This window comes from Bos taurus, chromosome 22, assembly GCF_002263795.3.
Source record: "Bos taurus isolate L1 Dominette 01449 registration number 42190680 breed Hereford chromosome 22, ARS-UCD2.0, whole genome shotgun sequence".
NCBI classification, from domain to species: Eukaryota; Metazoa; Chordata; class Mammalia; order Artiodactyla; family Bovidae; genus Bos; species Bos taurus.
In genome coordinates, this window is record NC_037349.1 from 21611692 (window position 1) to 21634177 (window position 22486).

The 22486-nt window shown below is 49.5% G+C and overlaps 1 protein-coding gene across 1 annotated transcript in view; it reads right to left on the reverse strand.

The window, feature by feature from the left end:
• The window catches only part of ITPR1 (inositol 1,4,5-trisphosphate receptor type 1), a 353911-nt gene that overhangs the window by 88908 nt on the left and 242517 nt on the right, over positions 1 to 22486 (reverse strand). The window contains exon 41 of the mRNA NM_001435139.1: positions 20549 to 20739. Coding sequence (NP_001422068.1) covers positions 20549 to 20739 — 191 coding nt within the window. The remainder of the gene's footprint in view (positions 1 to 20548; positions 20740 to 22486) is intronic.

Below are 22486 nucleotides of genomic sequence, written 5' to 3' on the forward strand. Positions count from 1 at the left end.
CAACTACCCCAGGAGGTAGGGGTTATCACTCTCCCCACTTTACAGATGAGGAAACTGAGGCTCAAAGAGGCTAAATAACTTGTCAAGTCCTACAGCTGGGAAGCGGTGGTGGTGCCCAGGACTCAAGCCCCATTGGTCTGATGCCTCAGCCCATGCTCTCAGCTCCCCTGCTTCGTTCAGCACCTCTCCCCTGAGCAGGAGTGTGTCAAACTCCAAACACCTTTTGGCTTTTTATAATCTATTTCCCCACCTACCACCCTAAGTCTCTCAGCTGCACAGACACGGACTCCTTTCACAGTAAAGAATAGCCGTGGTAGGAACATGTGTGAATGCCTGTGTTTCCTGCGAAGCCTGATGCACTTGTGAAGATGGGCTCCGAAACAAGCCCCTTCTGCTAGATGAAGCTTTGCCAGGGCTGGGCATTACAGACGATTCACCTAACTGTTGTCATCACTCTAGGTCTCGAATCCTTTTCTTAGAAAGCCTTGACAACGATCAAAACCCACAGATCATGCACCAGGAACTAGGTGATAAAACACACGTGCTTCAGGCAGAGGAGCCCAGAGAACTGCAAGTCTGGAAACCTAAACTGTAGCCAGTGCTCCCTGATAACCAGCCAGGTGAACTTGGGCAATTTGCTTACCTGCAGTTGTGCCCTGGGCTTCTTATCTGAAAAGCACGACTCTTACCACCTGCCCGTGTGCACCACGTGGCTGGGGTCCATCAAGGTTGCAGTTACAAAATGCAACGTGAAGCACAGTTTGATAACTATGGGAAACGACTCCAGTAGGGGCGTGGAATCTATCAACACCACTTCCCAAGGAGAGAAGTCAGCAGGTAAGACAGTGGACTGGCTCACGTGCTGGGTGTTACGTGATGACCAAAGCCTAGTATCCCCAAAACATCCAAAGATAAACAATCCCAGCTGGGACTGGTAGGTCAAGACGGCCTGCAGAATGACAGCAAAAACACCCTGGAGAGCATTTCCCAAAACCATCACAACGAAGGAAGTGAAAGAAAATAAAAATCCAGCTGGAATCTCACTAGTTCTAGAAGCCACTCAGCTTCTGCTAGGCACAGAGATAAATGTTTTAGCTTCCACTTCCCCAAGTTAGTACACCCAAATGCAGAACACAAACTTGGTGTCAAACACCGCCCCCTACCCCCTCGGAAAGGCCCAAGTCTTTCAACATGAACGGTGTTTCTGGTATTTTCAACTATGCTTGACGCTTCAGGAAAAGTATGATGTTTGAAAAGAATCTAATAATGAGTGAAGTGGACATTAAGAATCAAACGTACCCCTGATATAAATGACTACTCACTCTAAGGTGGCTGTTTTTTAGCAAGGTTTGATGGGTTTAAACCGGTAAACATCTACAAGTCTCAGCTCACCTACATCTCTGAAGATGTTGCCAGCATTCATGAGTTCAGGAATAATATAAACTTTATAACAGTAGAGAAGGAAGCGAAGAAGTGTACTAAGTATGGGTTGGAAAGACATCCACACTTCATTTTTCTGAAAAAAGTTGCTCCCTCGTCCAAACTGTAGAGCCGTCTCTTGATAACTCAGAGATAAACAGCATGTTTCAACTCCTCTGACCTGCCAAGCCTGGACAGAGGCCATCTTCTGCAGAGCAAGGCAGTGTGTTGGTTACTCTTCAAGTCAATGTGCGGCTTACACAAAAGGAAGCCGCTGAAGCAAACAAGAGTCTGGTGAGACCCCAGGAAGGACTCTTGTGAAAACCCAAGACATTCTAGAATCTCGTTCCATGCACCTCTACTCAACTAGAGATTAAGAAAATCCATCTCCAGTGTGTGTCTGGGGCCAGGGTCCCCTCCAGGGGTGACTCTGTGATTCAACCAAACGGCCCTGTGGGGGTTCAGGTGACACCCTTGGGTCCTGTGCCAGCTCGCCGACAGCCTCACCGTGGGGTCTGTGACTGGGGGACGGAGGCCTTCTCAGCGAGCCTCCAATGTGTACTGCGAGACCCGAAAAGAATGATGCAAGAGCTGCTGGAGAGACTCCATCACCAAGAAACGCGCCCTGGGCATCAGCCAAGGAGGGCTCAGGTGGCCCCCTGCCCAGAGCCTGGGGGCCACTCAGCTACTATGCCTTCCCACTTCAGTTGGGGGTTCCATCTGTGTTAGCAAGAAAGGACTTAGTGGCAAGCTACTGCACAGCACGGGGAGCTCAGCTGGGTGCTCTGTGATGACCTAGAAGGATGCGATGGTGAGGCGTTGGGAGGGAGGTCTAAGACAGAGGGGATACCCGTATATATATATGGCTGATTCGCATCACTGTACATCAGAAATGAACACAACACTGTAAAGCAATCATACTCCAATTAAGAAAGAACTGACATACAGGTCACAGAGTAGGACCTTCGCTCTCTGGTCTGACTTCCATCCTGGGTATCTGCGGGCCAATGAATCAACACTGACTGACTTCCTGCCCTAAAAGCACCAAGGTTCCCCCAGGGCATCCAGCTTGAGCCTTATGTTTATGTCAAGAAGCATCTTTTGCACACGTGTTCTCTGTGTTTGCACAGAGAGCAGCAGGGACTCAGACAATGGACTTCGTGTCCTGTACACTCAGGTCCAAACAGATGGATGAGGCTGGTGGAAGAAATGGGCAGGTGTGGACACAGCATTTATTAACCTGCAGCCTCCGTTTCCTCATCTGTAACCAAGGAAGGAGAAGGGGAAGTGCCACCGAGAGGCCGGGAGGATGGAGTTAGGATCTACCATAGTGGAAGCCCAGCACCGGGCCTGCACCTGGTAGGTATTCTAACCAGACACGTTCCCTTCCCTGCTCTAAAGAAACCCAACTGTGACCCACCCACTGGACCATAAAATCCAAAAGTAGTAAATAGACCTGGCCCACCGGAGGCAAGGATGATGGCTGGCAAATAGCAAAATATCCAGCCAAGCAAGCGCATTCTTGATGGAGGGCCAATCGTCACCTGCTGTCCTCCGCTCCATCCAATGACCTCTCCGGTCACAACCCTGCGCATACGCTCCAGGGCTTCCCTTCCTCCCAAACCTGCAGGCCCATTTCACTGGGGACTGGCCCATGAGGGCCAGCAGAGAACATCCTGGGGATCCACGAGTTAAACGTACAGAGGGCCAGATGGATGGGGATGGCGGGACGAGAGTACCCAGTGCTCATCGGCGCTAAGTGCTGCTTCACAGATCATGGCTCTGGCATCAGTGACATGTATCCAAGCAGGTCACAGCCAAGCCAACGTGGAGCCTTTAGAAGCACTGACAAGGCTTGGCGGGGGCCGCTGAGACCACCCAATCGAGCCGCTCACCCGATGACAAGTGCAGTTCCTGGGTCAGGCAGCAGTCTCCTGCCCTGCGTGCACCCCCATTCCTTCCCCAGCTCATGCTCCAATGACACTGGCCTCCTTCGGTTCCTGCAATATGCCAAGCCCATGCCAACCCGTCTGTCTGAACATTCCTGCCTCTGTTCCTCACACCCCTAGGTCTCTTCTCGACTGCTAGGTCTGGGCATCAGTGCAACTCCCTACAGAAACCTCCCCTGACCATCTAAATGGCTTTCCTGTGATGCTCTGCATCCTGGCTGCTTCCCTCTTCACATGTCTCTCAATTTACATATTTCATTGTTAATGGGCTTATAATCCATCTCCCCTGCTAGACTGGAACCTCCTTGAGGGCAGGCCCCACGTGACCTCGGTCTGGACTGTCTCACAGCCACTTCATCCTCCATCAAGACCTGCTATCTTAGTGAACGCCCAAGAGTTCCGAGGGAGGGGCAGTCCTGAGAGACTGAAATCGAGTTGAGCTGTGCAGCTACTGGCAGCTGAAGTTTAACTCAATCACCAGAAGGTCCCTGTCCGTGAAAGCTCAAAGTCCTGCCAAGCGGGGAAAATGCCGAATGCCAAAGACCAGCGGAAGGAGGCTGATGTGGCGTTCTAGCCTCTGAGAGGCTTATCAGGTTTGTGCCCAGGCCTCTGTGATGGGCTCGGGCTGCTGCTGACCCTAATCCATCTAGTTAACTGTTAACTGCTCTGCCCCGCTGACACTTGCATTTTTAACTGTGGGGTTGGAAGGACAATCCTTCGCGGACCTGCTATCTCATAACCTGGCTCCCGCCCCTGACTTCACAGCTACGAGCCTAGGGCTGAACAGTCTGCGGGATTGTGTTGCAAGGCGGGCTAGTGAAAACACATTTCTCAAACACCGTATGGTGAGGGCAACTGAAGAACCAGCCTCCTCCAACAGCAATTAAAAAACAAAAAAATTTCTTAAGTCCTGGGTTCAAAGGGAAACAAGTGGCTTGAAGACGTCAGATGGTTTACAGGACTCTCCCCACTTCGGCGTCTGGGACATCTTGATGACAAGTGTAAAACCCAGACAAAGGAAACTGGGAGAGCCATCAGGGAGGCTCTGACACTTTCACAAAGGAACTCGGAGGACGCAGGAAGCGCACGTGGGCACAGATCACTCAGGGAGCAGGAGGGTTGTGCCCAAGGGTCGTAGACAGCTACGGATGTCATGGAGGTTGTTCTGAGAGGTTCTGGGTCCGGGCTTGCGTGTGACGTGTCTGTAATGCCCCCATGTCAGGACTCTAGCCACTGGAGTCCTATTTTCTAATGAGAAAATATTCTCAACCATGAAGTTAGCTCTGCTGGAAGCCTTCCAAAGGGAAAGTCCCTCCAGTTACTCAGAGGGGAAAAAAAAAAGTTACCTTCTTGGTCTGGAATCCGGGGATATTTTATGCAGATGTCTCTAACAGAAGTTACTAAGGGGAAGTCAGCTGGCCTTTGATTATTCAAACAGGCTACTACTATTAAGGATTGCACAACTCTTGGGCAAGGCAGGGGTGGGTTTTGGCTTTTCTGTTTTTTTTGTTTGTTTGTTTAAGCCTGTCCTCATGGGAACTACTTATTCTTTTCTAAGAACAATTTCATTATAACCTCCTGAAAGCACATCTTTTAAATACCTAGGTTCTGCTGAGAATGTGATGCACAGGCAAAGCCATCAGAGTAGCTGGGTACAGGTGGGCACCCCTGGGGCTTCTCAGAAGGCCAGTTCTGCTTCCCTACTGAGAACTGGATGGAGCAGCCACTTCTTTGTTTCTTAAAGGCAGGCTGAATAATCGACACCTTCAGGTAACAGATGTTGCCTGAGCTCCAAGAATTATCAACCATGGGACAAACACATTCTCTTGTTTTCATGCGGTTCCATTTAATAATGTGCTAGATGAGACAGGAGACTTCACCCTACCCAGGCCAAGAGCACAAAGGGGGATGATGGAAATGCCGACCGCCCTCCTTCTCTGGGGCAACTGGCAATGGAATCCACTTGGTTCATGGGCAACCCAATAGCTACGAGAAAGCTCCTTACTGTTTGAGCTTGAAGACTCCTAGCATAGGTGCCTCAATGAAGGGGCTGGTAATAAAAAAAAATCCTAGGAAGAGAAATAGGTGAGGGTGTGGGGAAAAGACACCGGAGGCAAAACCTTTCTGATATCTTAGAGCCACACAATGGGGAATGCTTAGGGGGAAAGGAAAATATTCTTTCTGGGGACAGCTCCAAGGATCCTGAGTTAGGTGTGAGAAACAAGCCAGCTTATAGACAGGGGGACAGAAAGAAAGAAAAGAAAAGGAGGGAGAGGAAGGAGTCAGGGAAGGGGGGAGTGAGATGGCTGAGAGACAGGGGAATTAAAGAACACCATGGCAACAAGTCTGTCCACCTACCCTGGCCGCCCACCCACAGGCAGATTCTTTGCTGACGCACTTGAGAACAAGCTGGTTCCTACCAGCTCAGGAAGGTGAGCAAACCCAGAGAGCTCATTAAATCCCTTCTCAGCGACTCTTGTCTGCCTGCACATAGTGAGCAAGGAGGATATAAATAGAAGTTATATAACATCTCTATGTTGATTCCTGTGCTTACCAAAAAAATGTAGCATGACCTTGTTTTTTTTTTTTTTTGCAACGTTTTCCTCCACTGTGGGTTGAGGACTTTAAGCCAGTTAGGGATCATCTTAAAGTTTAAACAGTAGGATATAGATTTCCACGTTAAGGACACTCAGGATGACTGTCCAAGTTCAGAACCCTCAGCGATCAAGTCCTCCTCAGGTATTAAAAAAAAAAAAAAAATTCCACTTGCTATAGAATACAACCATAAGGAATCGTGTGGCTTCCTCTCAGGACATTTCCTGATGATACCAGGAATGACATTAACACCCAAGGGCAAAGAACCATGTGAAATCAAATAAAAGGCTTGGGTTTTCTGAAGGAGGTTGGAACACTCAAAATACATATACTGAGAGCTAACTGATGGGGACTTCCCTGGTGGTCCAATGATTAAGACTCTGCACTTACCATGCAGGGGGCGTAAGTCTGACCCCTAGGAGGGGAACTAAGATCCATGTGCCGCAGGGCACAGCCAAAAGAAATAATAAAACTAACTGATGGTTTCTAAATACTCCAGGAGGACTCAGCTGTCATCTTCTTTCTCAACAGGCAAGACAGTAAGAGTCGAGTGGACTGCAAAGGCTTCTCATTAGGGAGGCCAACAGAGGGTAGAACTGCAGAGGGAAACACCAGTGGGAAGCCCTGGGATCCACTCAACCCTGTGAGTGCTGTGGGCCTTGTGGACAGACTCCGGCTCTGGCATCACCAGGAGGGAGACTTAAAGGAGCGTGTGCAGATGGGCTATGCTGCCGGGTCCTACCACTCTGCTATCTTGTCTAACCTATGGAGGCCACAAGACTCTTTGAAAAAACTGTTACCATGGGGACTTTTCCCTCTGAAGCATTTCTCAAGCAATGTTACAGGTGCTGGAGAATTCACTGTCCTTGGTCTCAGCAAGCTTTTCCTGAGTCTTGGAACATGTGGCTTCAACCCAGAGGACTTTCAAACCTAGCTGCAAGGGTTTTGAATACAAGTATCTTCTGGGGATGCAGGTTAATGACACAGGGCATAGGTGGGGGGTGGGATGCTATGATGCCCTGAGGGCCCACTCAGCATGCAAATCCCATGCCACACTGCTTTCCAAGCAGTTGATCCGCTCAACAGAAGACCCTGAAGGGCTATAAGCAGCTTGAAAGGGGATATCGTGGCTGTCATCCCTATATTGGGAATTGCCTTTCTCATCAAAACTGGGAAGTGGTCAAGGACACAGTAAGTCATCCCTCCAAGCAGGATAAGAGCCATCCTCCCACTGGAGCCCTGCTCTTCGGTCAGCCACCGAAACATCTCCGCCCCGTGAGCCCGAGCCTTTCAACTGAGCCCTGTGAGCCTGAGCCTTCTCCTCTTCTATATTCCCGTGAGGAAGACACCACCTACCTTCTGCAATATAAACAGCGTGGATCTGGTAGGAAGCCATACATCTTCCTGTCCCGACGTGGCAAGGTTGCCAGGTAACAAATGTAGAAATACACTCGGAAAACTGTATGTGACAATATACAACCTCCGCTCTGCAGCTGATAACCGAGGGAGTGCTAGAACACTATGTTCTCTTAACACTTGGGCTCTCGGTGTGAAAATAAAATTAAATGGGATATTTCCTCTTGTAAATAGAAGACAGGCATACAACTCACACATGCATCCGCTAATTGGAAATAGTAGAGGGGTTCACAACAGCCATGTGCAGCGCGCCCAGGCTTCACTCTCCTGCCCCTCCGCTCCCCCAACATGGATTCCAGAAAACTCATAGAAACGTAACTGAGCCAGAACCTCTACTATGTGAGAGGCAAGTTCCCCTCTGACCAGAGAAAGGATACAGGTAGAAACTACGGAAGAGTTCAGACATTGTTATAAGGCCGAATGTACTTTCAGAGGTGTGGCTAAGTCGACTTTGAGAAATCACTGCATAACCAAGCAGTGACCACTTGTTTCTCTGACCAAATAACCAGTGCTGCCTACCCTGCCCCCATCAATAACAAGGCAGATGCTACTCTGGAAGATGCAAAACACCACCATGATAAATAAATAAGTAAGAAAAACACCACTGTGGCTGTGGGGTCCTCATTAGCTCCCTAGTGGTAGACCCATGCAACTGCAAGGCTATCCAGTGTGGTAGACAGTCAAGAGGTTTTTGAGAGAGACAGACCTGGGTACCACGTCTCAGCTCTGCTAACTAGGAGACTGTGGGAAAGACCTCCTGGATCTTTCAGGACTCAGTTTTCCCATCTGTGATTAGGGCTACCCCCCTGCCCAGCCCAGATCAAGTACACAGAGGCACCATGCGCTGTGCCTGCCCCAGAAGCACTTAAATGGAGGCGACCAATCACTTCCTTTTCCCTCTGCAAAAACATAAATATCCTTCCACCTACCCAGGACTCAAATAGGGGGAGGATCCAGGGCATGCAAAATGGGCAAGAATTCTAATAAGCCTCACATTACACCAAATTACATATGCTCCTTGAGAGCCAAGCAAAACCCAAAACTGTAGTAATATGATCCAACTCTTCTTAGGAGCCCCATTAAATGAGCTGCCTTCTGTCTCTACAGAGAGGAAGTTATGCAAGAGACTTTCCTTCCCATTAACTTGCAAAGACCTGAGACCCCGACGGCCACCAGAGGGGAAGCAGCATGTATGATGTGTATAACTTTTATTTGGCAAATGAGATGCCCAGCCTGAAAGTAAAGTCCTCCACGGTGCTCTCCTCTGTCATTCACAGGCCGGTGATACAACCAAACCAAACACACACAAGCCATCCTGGGGCTTCTATGGAAGGCAGACTGCCCTCCAAATGAGTACACTAACAAAAAGAAGAAGAGGAGCCACAATTCTAATGTGCCCGAAAAACAGAAGCAGGGTCCGCCAGGGGGGCCCTTGGTCCATCTCCCTGGTCTTCAGGGAGGGGCCATGCCAGGGAGGCAACTGGAGGCCTCTCATACAGGAGGCAGCCTTGCAAAGGGGCTGAGAACTCGGCCTCTGGCAGAAAACAAAGCTTGACCCAGATACCAGCGAGCACTGTGACCCTAGGCAAGTACCCTGACCTCTCGGATCCTCTTACCTCCTACCGAGCAAAAACGGATCCAGGCAGGACCTGCCCACCCATGACCATGCATAGAGGGCATTGAGCCTCGCTCCTGGCATGTGAGTGCTCAGACTTTAGTATCCATTATGATCACCACCGGGGTTCCCAGGTGGCTCAGTGATAAAGAATCCTTCTGCTAATGCAGGTAGACGTAAGAGACATGGGTTCGATCCCTGGATTGGAAAGATCCCCTGAAGGAGGGCATGGCAATTCACTCCAGTATTCTTGCCTGGAGGATCCCCATGGACAGAGGAGCTTGGTGGGCTACAGTCCATGGGGTCGCAGAGTCGGACACAACTGAATGTGTGCACACACACAGGTGATTACCACCATCTATAGTTATTATGAGGAAGAAAAGACCCAACAAGTGTCTCTTATCACAAGGAGGGTTCTCCACACTGACATTATGTGTTTTCTTTGGGTTCAAATAAACTTCACTCCCTCCCATGCTTTAAGAAGGTGCTTCTCTAAAATGGTGATAACTGTCAACAACACATCTTCACATTTCAGATCCTCACGTTGATATTCAGGAAAGAACAAGCAGACGGACATTAACATGGTGGCCACAGAGAGTCCAGGCTTTTGATTCATTCAGGGAACATTCACTGAGCTCTGACCATGGTCCAAGTGCTGCAGAGTAACTAAGACCAAAGTTTGAACTTGGGAGAAATTATCACTCTTGAGGGGAGGGGAGGAAAGGGAAGATAGATAACCAAAAATGTAACCATGAGCAAGGAGTATGTATTAGGCAGCATTCTGAGCTGAGGGCTTTCCATATATTTTCTCTTTTTTCCCCCATGTATTTTCTCATATAACCCCCAGAATAAGCCTAGAGAGCAGGGTTCTCTGCATTTATTCATTATGGGCAGCTCGAGTTGCCTTCAGCCGACACATGCAGAGACTTCCCTGGGGAACCTGGGGGTGAAGGCTGACTTGATCTCTGCCTCCCCTTGTCTAACAACGAGCCTCCATGTCAAGTGTGCTGACTGCTAAGTAAATGAACTGCCCACATACAGAGGCCACTGCCTCTGCCTCAGGGGATTAAGATGCTTCCAGACCAGGAGGTAGTTCAAACAGGGCCCGGGGAGCATGCCAGGCAGAGGGGAACTGGGCACGTCCCACACGGAGCACAGGCATCTCTGTACGGGCCCAGGGCTGGCAAACCAGCAGGTGCGGCCGCAGGACAATGAGCTCGGTGGTGAACGTGAGAACCAGAGGGGGCCGGGCACTCAGGCTCCGGCGGATCACCCCAGCGGCCCATGGATTCCATCCTCCGTGGCAGGGAACCAGGTGGTCCAGGCATGGCTGACTGCAGTGTGGCACACAGAAATGTCCCGAAGCAGGGAGGCTGCGAAGAGCCCATCTCAGGTTCAGAACTCAGATGGCCCTGAGCCAGCAGGAGGTGTAGGATGTTGGTCAGGGACAGGAGTTCTGAAGCTAGAGCGTTTTGCTTCCAACCCCAGCTCCCCCAGCCCTGGCCAGGCCACTTGGGGCGTGTCGCGTGTACCTTCCGGGTGTCGACTGTCTGGCTTGTGACAAGTCCTAACGAAGTCCCGACTATGAGAACACTGGGAGGCAGAGTGGGCGCGGAATGAGTTCCTGATGGAAATCAGGAGGGAGGAGACGGATTATGTCACTGTTTCCAGCTCGGGTGAATGACTGCAGGGTGGCGGTGGGGAGTCCGCTGACCTCGATACAGGATACAAGAAGGCAGGGGGTGGAGGACCAGAGGGGACGGGCGGGCTTGGGGTTACGTGAACTGAGAGCTAGCAGGCGTGGAGATGCCCAGCAGGGGTGTGTGCAGAAATCTAGAGATGGGCAGGGAGGTGGGGCCTGGAGCTGTTGGCACAGACGGTAGCTGGGAGCCACAGAGATGGAGGAGGTCATCCAGGGAACTTGAAGGAAAAAGATGACAAAGAGGCTGTAGACTGGGTGCCAGCATCTCACATATTTTAGGGTTAACCGTAGGTGTCTCAAGGAGTCCCTGTGCTCACCGCAAGGAAAACCTCTGCAGGAGACACAGAAATTACACAGCATCAGGCCACCAGGGAGCGACTGACGTGAAATGTGGGGCCCTGGGGTGGTCAGAGAAGGCTTTCAGATGAAAACTCAGGACTCCTGAGCCACACACGTATCACCGGGGAAGGAGCTGCCCGAGCCTGCCCTGCAAATCTGCATTGAAAGGTGGTAAGCAGGATGATGGAATACATTCTTGGAGAGAATATATGCCTTTAGAGGTAAGGAAGGAAATGGGGGATTCCCCACTGATTAAAGCAGGCAAGAAAAAGGAGAGGCCTCTCTTTCCCTGAATTTCCATTTATTAGTTGAGTAAACGGCCACATTCTCTGGGTACTTAGGATATTAATCACCTGGTTAATATTTACTGCAAACCACTGGTCTACCAGGGAGTGAAGAACCTAGAACAAAGCAGTTAAGACATGGTTCTTGGGTTTCCCTGTTGCTCCAGTGGCAAAGAATCCACCTGCCAATGCAGGAGACACAGGTTTGATCCCTAGTGTGGGAAGATCCCACATGCCTCAGAGCAACTAAGCCCATGCACCACAAGAACTGAAGTCCACTCTCCCTGAAGCCTGTGCTCTGCAACCAAGAGAAGCCACCACAATGGGAAGTCTTCACACCGCAATTAGAGAGCAGCCCCTGTTCCCTCCAACTAGAAAAAGCCTGGACACAGCAACAAAGACCCAGTAGCCAAAAAGAAAAAAAAAAAAAAAAAAAGGACATGGTTCTTTTTCTTCGGCAGCTTCCTATCTAGTCAGCAAAGATTAAAAAAACACAAGGGTTGGCAGAGGCTTTCTGTAAAAGGCCAAATGGTAAATATTCCAGGATTTGCTGCCATTCTGTCTCTGGTGCAACCCCTCAGCTCTGCTCCGGCAGCATAAGAGTGGCCAGACACGACACTAAAGGTTAATGGAGGGCTGGCTGAGTTCTGGTAAAACTTTATTTACAAAAGCAGGCACCTGGCTGGATTCGACCCGCCGACCATAGTTTGCCAAGCCCTGGACTAAGGTATCATGAGCCAACAGAGCAGAAACTGGTGTGGGCTTACAAGTTTGTAAGAGGAACTCCATCCTTGGAAGGCACTAGGGAAAGTTAGGAAGAACCTCTTGCTAGAGCTGAAGGAAGAGAAAGAAAGAAGGACAATTGAGACTTATCATGGATTTAACAGGAGACAATGATGGGACAACCATTTTCAAATTTTCTGACATTTTTTTCTTCTTAGTCAAATTTTGGAGACCGAGGAAAACCCAAAGGGTCTCCTGAAGACATCTCCTCTTAGAAACTAATACTGGCTTGTGGATTTTGTAGGAAAGGAGATTAACACTTTGCACCCAAAATGCGTGCGTGTGTGCTGAGTCACTTTAGTTGTGTCTGACTCTGTGCAATCCCATGGACTGTAGCCCGCCAGGCTCCTCTGTCCATGGGATTCTCCAAGCAAGAATACTGGAGTGGGCTGCCACGCCCTTCTCCAGGGGATCTTCCTGACCCAGGGATCGAACCCTAGTCTCACGTCTCCTGTATTGGCAGGTGGGTTCTTTAACACTAGCGCCACCAGGGAAGCCCATCCAAAGATCTCTCCCCCACTCCCTGTCAACTGCAGTCCCCTCCCTTAGGGAAGGCCAGGTGAACAGCTGTGTGGAACTGTCCACTTCTGCCTACACTGCTGGCTTTGCTACTCAGGAAAGAAGAAAAATAACATTGGGTCTCTAGTTCCTCCACCAGCATAAGCCAGCATACATATCCTACCCTTGAACGGAGCTTTTCCAACCCAAGTGACGAGGTGCACGCTGATGCTCTGTGCAGCAATGTCTTGCCCTGAAATATAGAAGGTCCCTATGGCATCCAGGCCCCATCACTTGGACAGCTGGGCAAGAGGGGGAGTGTTCATTCAAGTCTTATATTCCCAACAATGGGAACTATTTGTAGATCCTGAGTCTTTACCTCAAAACATGTATCTAAACCAATAATCCCCAAAGACTCTTGTTCAATGACATGTCAGTTTCCTGGGAATGGAGAGGAAGGGTCCATGTCCAAGGATGATTAGGACCAAGAAGTAGTAACGATAACAATAATAAAATAGAGAAGGAAAAAAAAGTCCTGGGTCAGGGTGCAGGCAACTGGACTGCCCGTTGCTTTCTATTTCACCTAGAATGTCTGTCAGAGTATGTAACTAGTACCCAAGGCAAGGAAGCCTCCCATTCTCCTGGATCTCTAAAATTATCTCAAATATAGACACGGTGAGAGGGACGTAAGTGAACTGTACGTGAGAAGAACATAAAACAGCACACCCTCCCAGGCCCACTGGATCGTCAGCCACTAGACAGAAGTTGGATTTCTGATAGAAAACAAACTGAATAAAACAAAGAGCATTTTAAATAATAAAGACTGCATTCATATAAATAATCACCACCTCCTTTTGAGGTCCTTCTATGGCCTGGGCCCTGAGTGAGGCACTTCCAGTGAATCACTCTCTCCAACTGCCGCAGAAGCCCTGTGCAGTGGGGATGGATACTGTCCTCCTTCCTGTGCAGGAGCTGGGCGGGGAGGTCTAGGACTTTGCCCTGAGCCCTGTGGAGGGAGGTGATGAGACGGGGTAGACTGGCCTTCCTCCACCAAACCAGCGCTGGGCAGTCAACTGGGACGCGCACTCTTAGCCCTACGTGACCGTTAAATCCTCTCAACAATTGCGTAAGGAAGGGACTCAGTTCTTCTAACTCCCAGATGAGAGAACCGAGTTTCTGAGCATCCTGAGAAAGTCCAAGGTCACCCCATTGGGGAGAGCAGGGCTGGGACTCTGGCCCAGGTGTTTCCACCACGGAGGCCAAGCTCCCTTCTCTGCCTGCCCTTCTGGGCGACGTCCCTCAAATTCCCTGACCCCACACCACCCACTCTCCAAGCATGGCCGACTGGCCGTGCCTACAGCCTCTCCCTGAACCAGCCTGGGAAGCCTCGCCATTCAGACCTTGCATGGCTTCAGCTGAAGGGCAGAGGGGACTGAGCCACCTGCCTTCCTCTTATTGTCATGGCAACGGCTCTCACACCCGCCCCCCGAGGCCGGGGAGACAGCAGCCTCCCGACTCCACTGCTGGCCAAGCTCTCCTCCCACGTGGATAAAACCCGAGGTCAGAAAACACCGCTCACCAGTGACTCATTTCTCACTCCCCTGCCAAATACAACACCCTTTTACGTAACTCGTAACTCGCTCACACACCAATCTCCTCCTCCTCCTGGGGTGGTGCTCTGTCAAACCCAGGCTGATCTTCCTCACCAGCTGGCCCTCCATTTCCAGCAAAGGCTAAGGAAAGCGCCCTCCCCACCTTCCTCTCCACTTGCTGGGGTCAGGGTGGGCCTCCAGGTCACGTGCTCCCCCACCCCCGCCAGTGCCTTCTTGCCGTGACGTCTTCTGGAGGCAATGGGAGATTTCCTATCTTAAACTGGCTCCTGGGATGACGTTTTAAGCCAACTTCAAAAAAATAAAAAAATAAAAAATAAATCAGTGTGTGGTGACAGGAAGGCCACTGGACGAGGGAGCTCTCTCAGCTGAACCCACAGCCAGGTTCCCGACAGGGCTTCTCACATTTTCCAACTCAAGCTGCGTACGTGCGGAAAAGAAAATCCTTTTTGGGTGTGTCTGTAGGCTAGACTTGGCATAGGAAGAGCCGTGGGCAGCCATTTGATACATACAATTCACTGCGCTTCTGCAACCGGAAGCAATTAAGCGAAAAAAAAAAATTTTTTTTGATCTGTCCTGTTTATTTGCTGTGGGGTTTTCTATGGTCATGTTAGCACATAGATCCCCGAACATCTGCATGTGCTTGGAAAAAAAAAAAAAAAAACCCCCAAACACTGGGTGTGCTCTAAGATTCCTCCTCCTGCTCCCCAGGTGAGGCCAGCCTCCGCCCTCCCTCAGGGAAAAGGAACTGGGGGAGCACCCTCCGGTGCTGGTGGGAACATCTCAGGAGGAAGGAACACAGAAACTGGCAAGGACTCGAAGGACGGATATGCGGGTGCCATGAGACCTGCTGAGTCCCGCGTGTGCCAAAAATTAATTCATAAGCAAATGCTTATTTCATAGTTTCCCACTCGCTTACAAAACATCAAGCAGGGAAGATTTCTTCTGGGGGCTGGCAGGAAGCAAGGTGGCACGAGTGAGGGCAGGAAGAACAGAAGGAGCTTCTCTTAAAGAGAAGCTTGATTCCAGGGCTCCCCGGTGTCACCCGTCCCTGGAGAACCCCAGGGCAGGGCACCACTGCCTGTGAGCAGAGGGTTTGCTGTGAAGCCTGAGCCACTCTGATGGCACCCAGGTAGTAGTTTTGGAGACGTTATCTTCAGACATTATTACCATCAGAGAAGCCAGGGCAGGAACAGAAGATATTGGAAGACTTGGAGCCCATTATGCCAGGCCAGGAACTACCCTCCTGATTCAGCTTTGGGGCACTTCAGGACTTAAATGATGATTACAAGGTTTCAGAACAAGAGAGCAAATTCTCCCTGGCAGGGTTCCTAGCAGACAGCTAGGTCCTTAGTTTTGAATTACTATAAACTGAGTTCACTGAGGTCTGGACAATGACGTTTAGAGCTTCTGAAGAACTCTGGTCCCCTGTGACCCATCCTCAGTACAAGGGTGAATTTCATACACCATCAAAAGGGGAAGGTCAGGAGTCGACACTTCTGCAGAAATGGGACTGAACTTGCAGGGAGAATTGAGCTCCTCCACTGCAGAGACAATGGTGCCCCTTTTCTGTAGCTGCAGCACCCAACTCAGGGGCTAGACTGACCCCTGGTAGGTGGTCACCTAATGAAAGCAGGGCTGTTGGGGGGCCAGGAGCCCAAATGGGCCTCCACAGCTCCCTCTCTTAGTGCATGTGGTCAACTCACAGCAAGAGGTGCAACCCTTTTGCCTTCTCTGTGGAGCTGGGCTGGTCTCACGGCTGGTTTGAACCAGTAGAACATGGCAGTACCAAGCATTCCAAGTTCAGGCCCTAAAAACGACTTGATGCCAGTCTTGGCTCTGCTACTTACTGCTTGTCTGAGGGGCAAGTTCTTTACCCTTCAGGCCTTTAGTTTCCTCATCTAAAAAAAAAGAGATAATCAGGCACCTACCTCCTAGGGAGACTGTGAGGATTAAACGGGATGGTAGATGAGAAAACACTGAAGCATGGTTCACGGTCCACAGGAAACCCTTAATAAATGTTGGTCACTGTCGTCATCGTGGTTTTTACTTCATTTTTTTTTTAATGGTCACGCTGGCTTTTTTGGTGTGCAGTTCTACACATTTTCAAACATGTATAGATCTGTGTGTCCAGCGCAGGACACACAAGAGTGGCATCACCAAAAAGTTCCTTTGAGCTGTTCCCTTAAAGTCAGAGTCTCCGCTCCGCCCTTTGCTGGCAAGCACTCCTCTGTTCTCCCGCACCACAGCCTTGCCCTTTGAGAATATCATGTACATAGAACCACCCAGGACGTCACCTCTGCCACTGGCGTCTTTCACTTAGCACAAGGCCTCTGAGGTATACCTACGTAATCCCATTTATCAACAGTTCATTCCCTTTTATTGCTGAGTAGGAATCTGTTGCAAGGGTGTACCACAGTTGATCCAATCACCATACTTTAAAATCATTATTTTCACAAGTCAGGGAAGAAAAGAGTTCAGAAATGGAGCCAGCCAGTCATCACTGCTGGATTTTAAGAAAATATCTAAATTGCTTAAAAAAAAAAAAAATCTCGATCCAAAGCAATAAGGAAGCCAGGAGTCCACCTGCGTATGTGTCTCATACTTGATAGACAGAGGACACAAGGCCAGGGATGACCGTCCTAACCCCACATGAACTAGACTTTCGGAAAGTGGGTCTCCCTCCCCTTCTTCTCCGTGTGAAGCTAGCCTGGGAAGAGACGCTGGTCAAGGTAAGAGCTCTTCTGCAGCGGTCTTCTTGGACAGCCCTGCACGCTCCCCTGTGACTGCCCTGTCCACCACCTGTCACTGAGAAGCACGCATCCAGGGGAGCCCACCTGACCACAGCCCGACTCCCCCTCCTGGGACGGGGACTCGGTGTGGTGCATGGGAAGAGCCGGAGGCGGGCAGTGAGCTCCAGCTGGAAGCCACCTGCCGATCACGGCTGACAGCCCTCGGCAATCATTAACAGTCACCGCTGCAGCCCAAGCCCCCCTCACACAAACTTCCCAGCTGCTCACTGACTACTCTGAATCAGCTTCTCCAAAGCAAGATGAAACTGAAATCACTCCCCCAGGGGCTCCAGGGTGTCTGTCCACAGCTGGCCCCAAACAACCTGAATTCCAGATTATTCTCTCCAGAGAAAGAGAAGCTCAGAGCTCACAAGGGGGGGCGGGGCGCGGGGGGCATCTCACAAGCAGTTCCAGGCTAGAATCAGTTTTCCCGGGGCCCCAGATTTCTAATGAGGCGGTGAGTGAGATTTTCCCAGCAACCCCTGAGATCGCAGAAGGAGAGGGAGATGGGATGAGGGGAGAACCAGCGTATGCTGAGTACTATGCCCCCGCTCCTGGCGGGGGGCTTGCAGGCCACCCCATCCAGGCCCACCCGCCCATGAGCATACTGGCAGCTCCTCCAAGAGACAGCGGCCTGACTCCCTCAGAGGCTGGTCCTGGAACTCCATCGTGGCATTTCATCTGGAGCCTGAGCATATGAGTAATGAATGTGTGAAAACATGTAACTAATATTCATAATTACTTTACAAGATAAAGAACTTGAAGGAGAAATAGCTTCTGTGTGTCTTGCCATCACCATCAGGGGTACACTGTGAAAAACACGGCAGCTCGCCAGTAACTCAAGACTTTGCCAGGCCAGCCAGGCTCAGCCCCTCGAGCCCTCCCCAGGCTTCCTTGTTCCTTACTTAATGGTGTCTTGTCATCTAGACTCAGTAAAAAAACCCCTAGAGCCAATGGGGGCAGGGACCCTCTGACCTTCTCACTTCTAGCATCCCCTCAGCAACACGTCGGCCAACAGGCATTAGCTATATATGAGTCCAAGGTGCCAGGTGTGAGACGGGAAGGTGCCGAGTCTCCATTCACGACATCCTGTCCTCACTAGGCTGAGGGTACTTTTTCTCCCCATTTTTTCTTTTCTACTGAGGTAGAACTTTGGCTAGGAAAGCACACCAGTTCTGTTAGAATAGACTTATACCCACATAACCAGCACAGGTAAACTACACCAGAGAACATCTCCAACACCCCGGAATATCCCCTTATGCACCTCCTAAAACATATCCTCTCTTGCGATATGACAAAGTCTACCACACATTCATTTTGAATTCAGGCTTTCATTAGCTCTCTCCAAATAACTTCTGATTAACTTTTAAATTATTGGATTCCTTCTAGACTCTGCTTTGCTCAATTTATCTGTCAGATTTGTAGTCCTTCGTTACAGCTCTGAGGCCCCTTGAGGGGCTGCCTGCCCCCAATATATCCCCCAGCCCTGTCTCTTCCACCAACTCGGCTGCTCCGAAGGACCCAGCCTTGTCCCGTGAGTGCACGACCACGCGTGCACCACTGGGCCTCCTTGCCGTGCCTGTAACCCAGCCTCCCGCACCCAAGCTCCTGGTGCAATTTCCAACTTTCAGACCCACACCCATCCAACAGAGACCAGGTCATGCAAAAGTCTTTCACCAACCCCTTACATAGCTGTAGCTACTTCTTTCTGGGGCGGGGCGAGCTCTGTAGTATCCTTCCTGCCTCCTGGATGGCACCACACGCCATTCTTCCTATGTGCAAGGATTTTAAGTCTTATACCCTTGCGAGATTTCAACTGCTTGAAGACTGACCTTCCAGGATTAGCAAATTAGCACAGCGTTGGTTTTTTTTTTTTTTTTTGCTTTTTAGGAGGGGATGGAATAACCTAGGGTTTCCAACTTCTGATGTGGCCAGTAGAAAAAAACACCACTATCAACACCACTTCATCCGAGAAAAGACATCAGAGCTTAAAATAAATTGGACAGGATATAACCTCAGAATAAACTGGTCAGATGGTCCTTCAAACTCATGCATTTGATTTATGAAACTGACCATGCTGCCCTCGTTTCCACACTTGCCTGTGCCTGGAGAAAATTCTCAGAGACTGACTGGCCCCAGTGTCTGGAAACCACGGCCTGGGAGTCGCTAGAGGAGAACCATGCACACGGCAAGTGCTCAGTAAATGTCTAGTTTGCCTGCTCCAGTCCCTGGAAATGACATGGTTCAGAGACCAGGAGTGCTGCAGCCCTGGTCCCACGCCACACAAGCACCCAGCCAGCAGGACCACGGCAGTGGGTGCACAAATCCTCATGACCAGGGGACCCACAGGACCCGCCCATGGGTGCACAGCCAGACTCACGTGGGACAGACTCAAACGGCAACCCCACAGGTCACAGGTGCCCACGCAGCGGACTCTCCCGCGGTACAAACCTCAGCTGAGGGCAGCATGTAGAATGAACTTCCCAAGTGTGTGCTGGGGACGGTGGGGCTGGAGGGTGAGCAGACGGGGCGGCCACAGCTGCCACGCAGGCACAGGGCGCCGGGCTGAGACCCAGGCACCCTGTCTCAGGCCCATGAGAAGAAAAGCCCTTGATACATTTGCACAAAGGACCCAAACTTCATTAATCCAGATTCTGAATTTAAATTCAAGACCAAAAATATAAGGCCAAGTCAAATATATACATAAGGGAGAATTTTGTGAATATATACATTATATCTCAATCAAAGGCTATTATCAAAATATGTGTGTGTGTGTATGTATGTACACACACACACACACAGAGCTAAGTAAACCCTTATTCGGAGCCAACAAAGAATGAAGAGTGTATGAAGAAGGGAGTATTACAAATATTTTAAAATATTTAAAAGAATCATCTTCACTGCCATGTCTATATGAAAATTATGTATATATTATTAAAATTGCTTAAGGACTTTGCCTAAGAATTCTACTCATTATTATTTTAAAATATGTATCATCACCAGCCAACAAAAAGCCATCCATTTATGTCTGACTAACCTAGCCTGGCTTTCCCCTCTTTGCACGTATTAGTTCAAATTGGTTCAGTTTTATTGAGCTTTTCATTTATAAGATAAATACACAGTTAGCAAGAGCTGCAAGATTCATGGATAAATAAGTCTAATTAGTACACATAGTTCAGGCTCCTTCTGGTCTTCTGGTGATGGGATCTTCTATGATCTTAGATTACAAACTAAATATAATGCATTCAATCATTCATTGAACACACATTTATGGATTACCTATGATGCACCAAATCCCAGGCCAATTTTCTTTGCACATCCTCAGCATTTTATCCATTTTGGAATGTAATCCATGTATTGGAAGCAAGTCTGAATAATGACTGAATGACCACAGCAAAGGAGCAACAGAATTCGCTTATTCAGAACAACAGAAGTTTGTGCCCTAAGAAGGAGCTCTCTTGTACACCAGTCTCAGCGCCACCCATCTCTGGCTCCCGGAACAGAGAGCCTCCAGGGACGCTACCTGGCAGCCACGCCGCCTCCTACCTGTATGGTGGTGTTGCCTCCTTCCAGCAGGGCGATGGCTAGAAGAATGCTTTCATGGAACACTCGGTCACTGGATGCGTTCATGATGAGGTCGATGACCAGGTTGGAGGCCCCCTCCTTGTCAAGGTGGCACTGAACCTCGGCCAGGCTCATTTCACCCCTGCTCATGGGGCTGGATCCGGAACCTCCCCCTGGAAAGACGCAACATTGCCCTTATTAACCTCACTCAGAGCAGCTAACATTTATTGCATACTTACTGCATACCAACATTTTATGCACTCAACAGTTTAATGATACTATCTCTCTGGACCTTTTTAACAAGCCCACAAGGCAGGTAACTCATTATTAACATCAAGATGAAGTCACTTGTCCAACAACACCCAGCACAGCTGGGAAGTAATAGAGATGGAACTTGAATGCAGATAGATAGGATGTAGGAAGAGTAATACATTTTGAGCAAAAGACCTAAAGCCATCCAGCCAAGACTCTCCCTTACATCAAAATACAATGACCTGGGCCAGAATTAAGAACCAATCCAATTTTAAGAGACAAACTGAACTTAAGCACTCTTAAGAAGCATAGCCTATACTGATCACTTTAGCCCTCTTTTTAAGAAACCCAGCCTGGCCCCAAACTCATCCTTTCACATAATTTCCATCTGTTCATTTATTCATTCATTCACTATTGACTCAGAGCTTGGCATGGAGTCAAGAGCTGGGGGTAGGGGAATGAACCAAAAAAAGTTCACCTCATTGAGCTTCAGATGAATATACTTAGGAAGAGATGGCCTATGCTACTTAGCGGAACAGATTCCAACTGGATTTAGAAAGCTTGAGAACTTCACCTTATTATTCGCAAAAATTGAAATACTAATGGACATGGGGAAATGGGCAGTCATTTTCTGAAGAGCAGAAAACCATCAGTCCTTCCCTGCAGGGGTCAACTCAAATGCCACCTCCTTTACGTTGCCTGTCCTTGACTGCCTACAATCTATTGCATCTGTCATCCAAGGCGGACATTGGGTGTCACGTCTTTTCTCTGACAGCTTCTTAAAGACAAAGAGTTTTGAGACGTTGTGGGGGAAACAGCTGCTCGACAATCACTGGGAACTTCTGGATGAGAAGCTAAAATCTGTTTCTGGGGTTCTCTGGGAGCAGATCTGCTCCACATTTTCATTTGGCGAGAAGCCCAAGATTCCTCCCCAGAGGTTGCCGGGATTAATTTATTAAGCACCAAGTGTTTCTGTGCTATGAGCAGAACCCAGCAAGGACCAGACATTCTCAAGAGTCATCACTACAGACTAGGAATCATGCAACTCACATTTGTGCTTCGAGCTACAGCCCCCTTAAAACCAACACCATCGCCCAGAGTTGAATTCAATGTTTTTGCAGCTTTTACCTGTCACTGTGCTTACAATGTTTTGGGTCACCTTTCGGGATGTGTTTTAAAACAATCCCATACAGGGATGCACCTGATGAAGACAGCCGACTCACTGGAAAAGACCCTGATGCTGGGAAAGATCAAGGGCAGGAGGAGAAGGGAGTGACAGAGGATGAGATGGCTGAATGGCATCACTGACTTGACAGACATGAGTTTGAGAAAACTCTGGGAGATAGTGAGGGACAGGGAAGCCTGGTGTGCTGCATGCAGTTCGTGGGGTTGCAAGAGTCAGAAATGAGTTCGCAACTGAACAAAAATAATACAGGCGTGTGTGTGTGTGTGTGTGTGTGTGTGTGTGTGTGTGTGCGTGTGTATGTAAAGTCCCCTAAGGCTTGGGGAAGCACAAAGCACGACACTAGGATTAGACACACCTGCCTTAAGTTACCACCCAGGCACTAGCAAGCTCCCCTTCCTCCGTTCAATGCCGGAGAGTGGGTAACGTACAGGAGAAAACGAGATGAAGGAGGTAAAGTGCTTGGGAAAGCCCTCGCCTTGGTA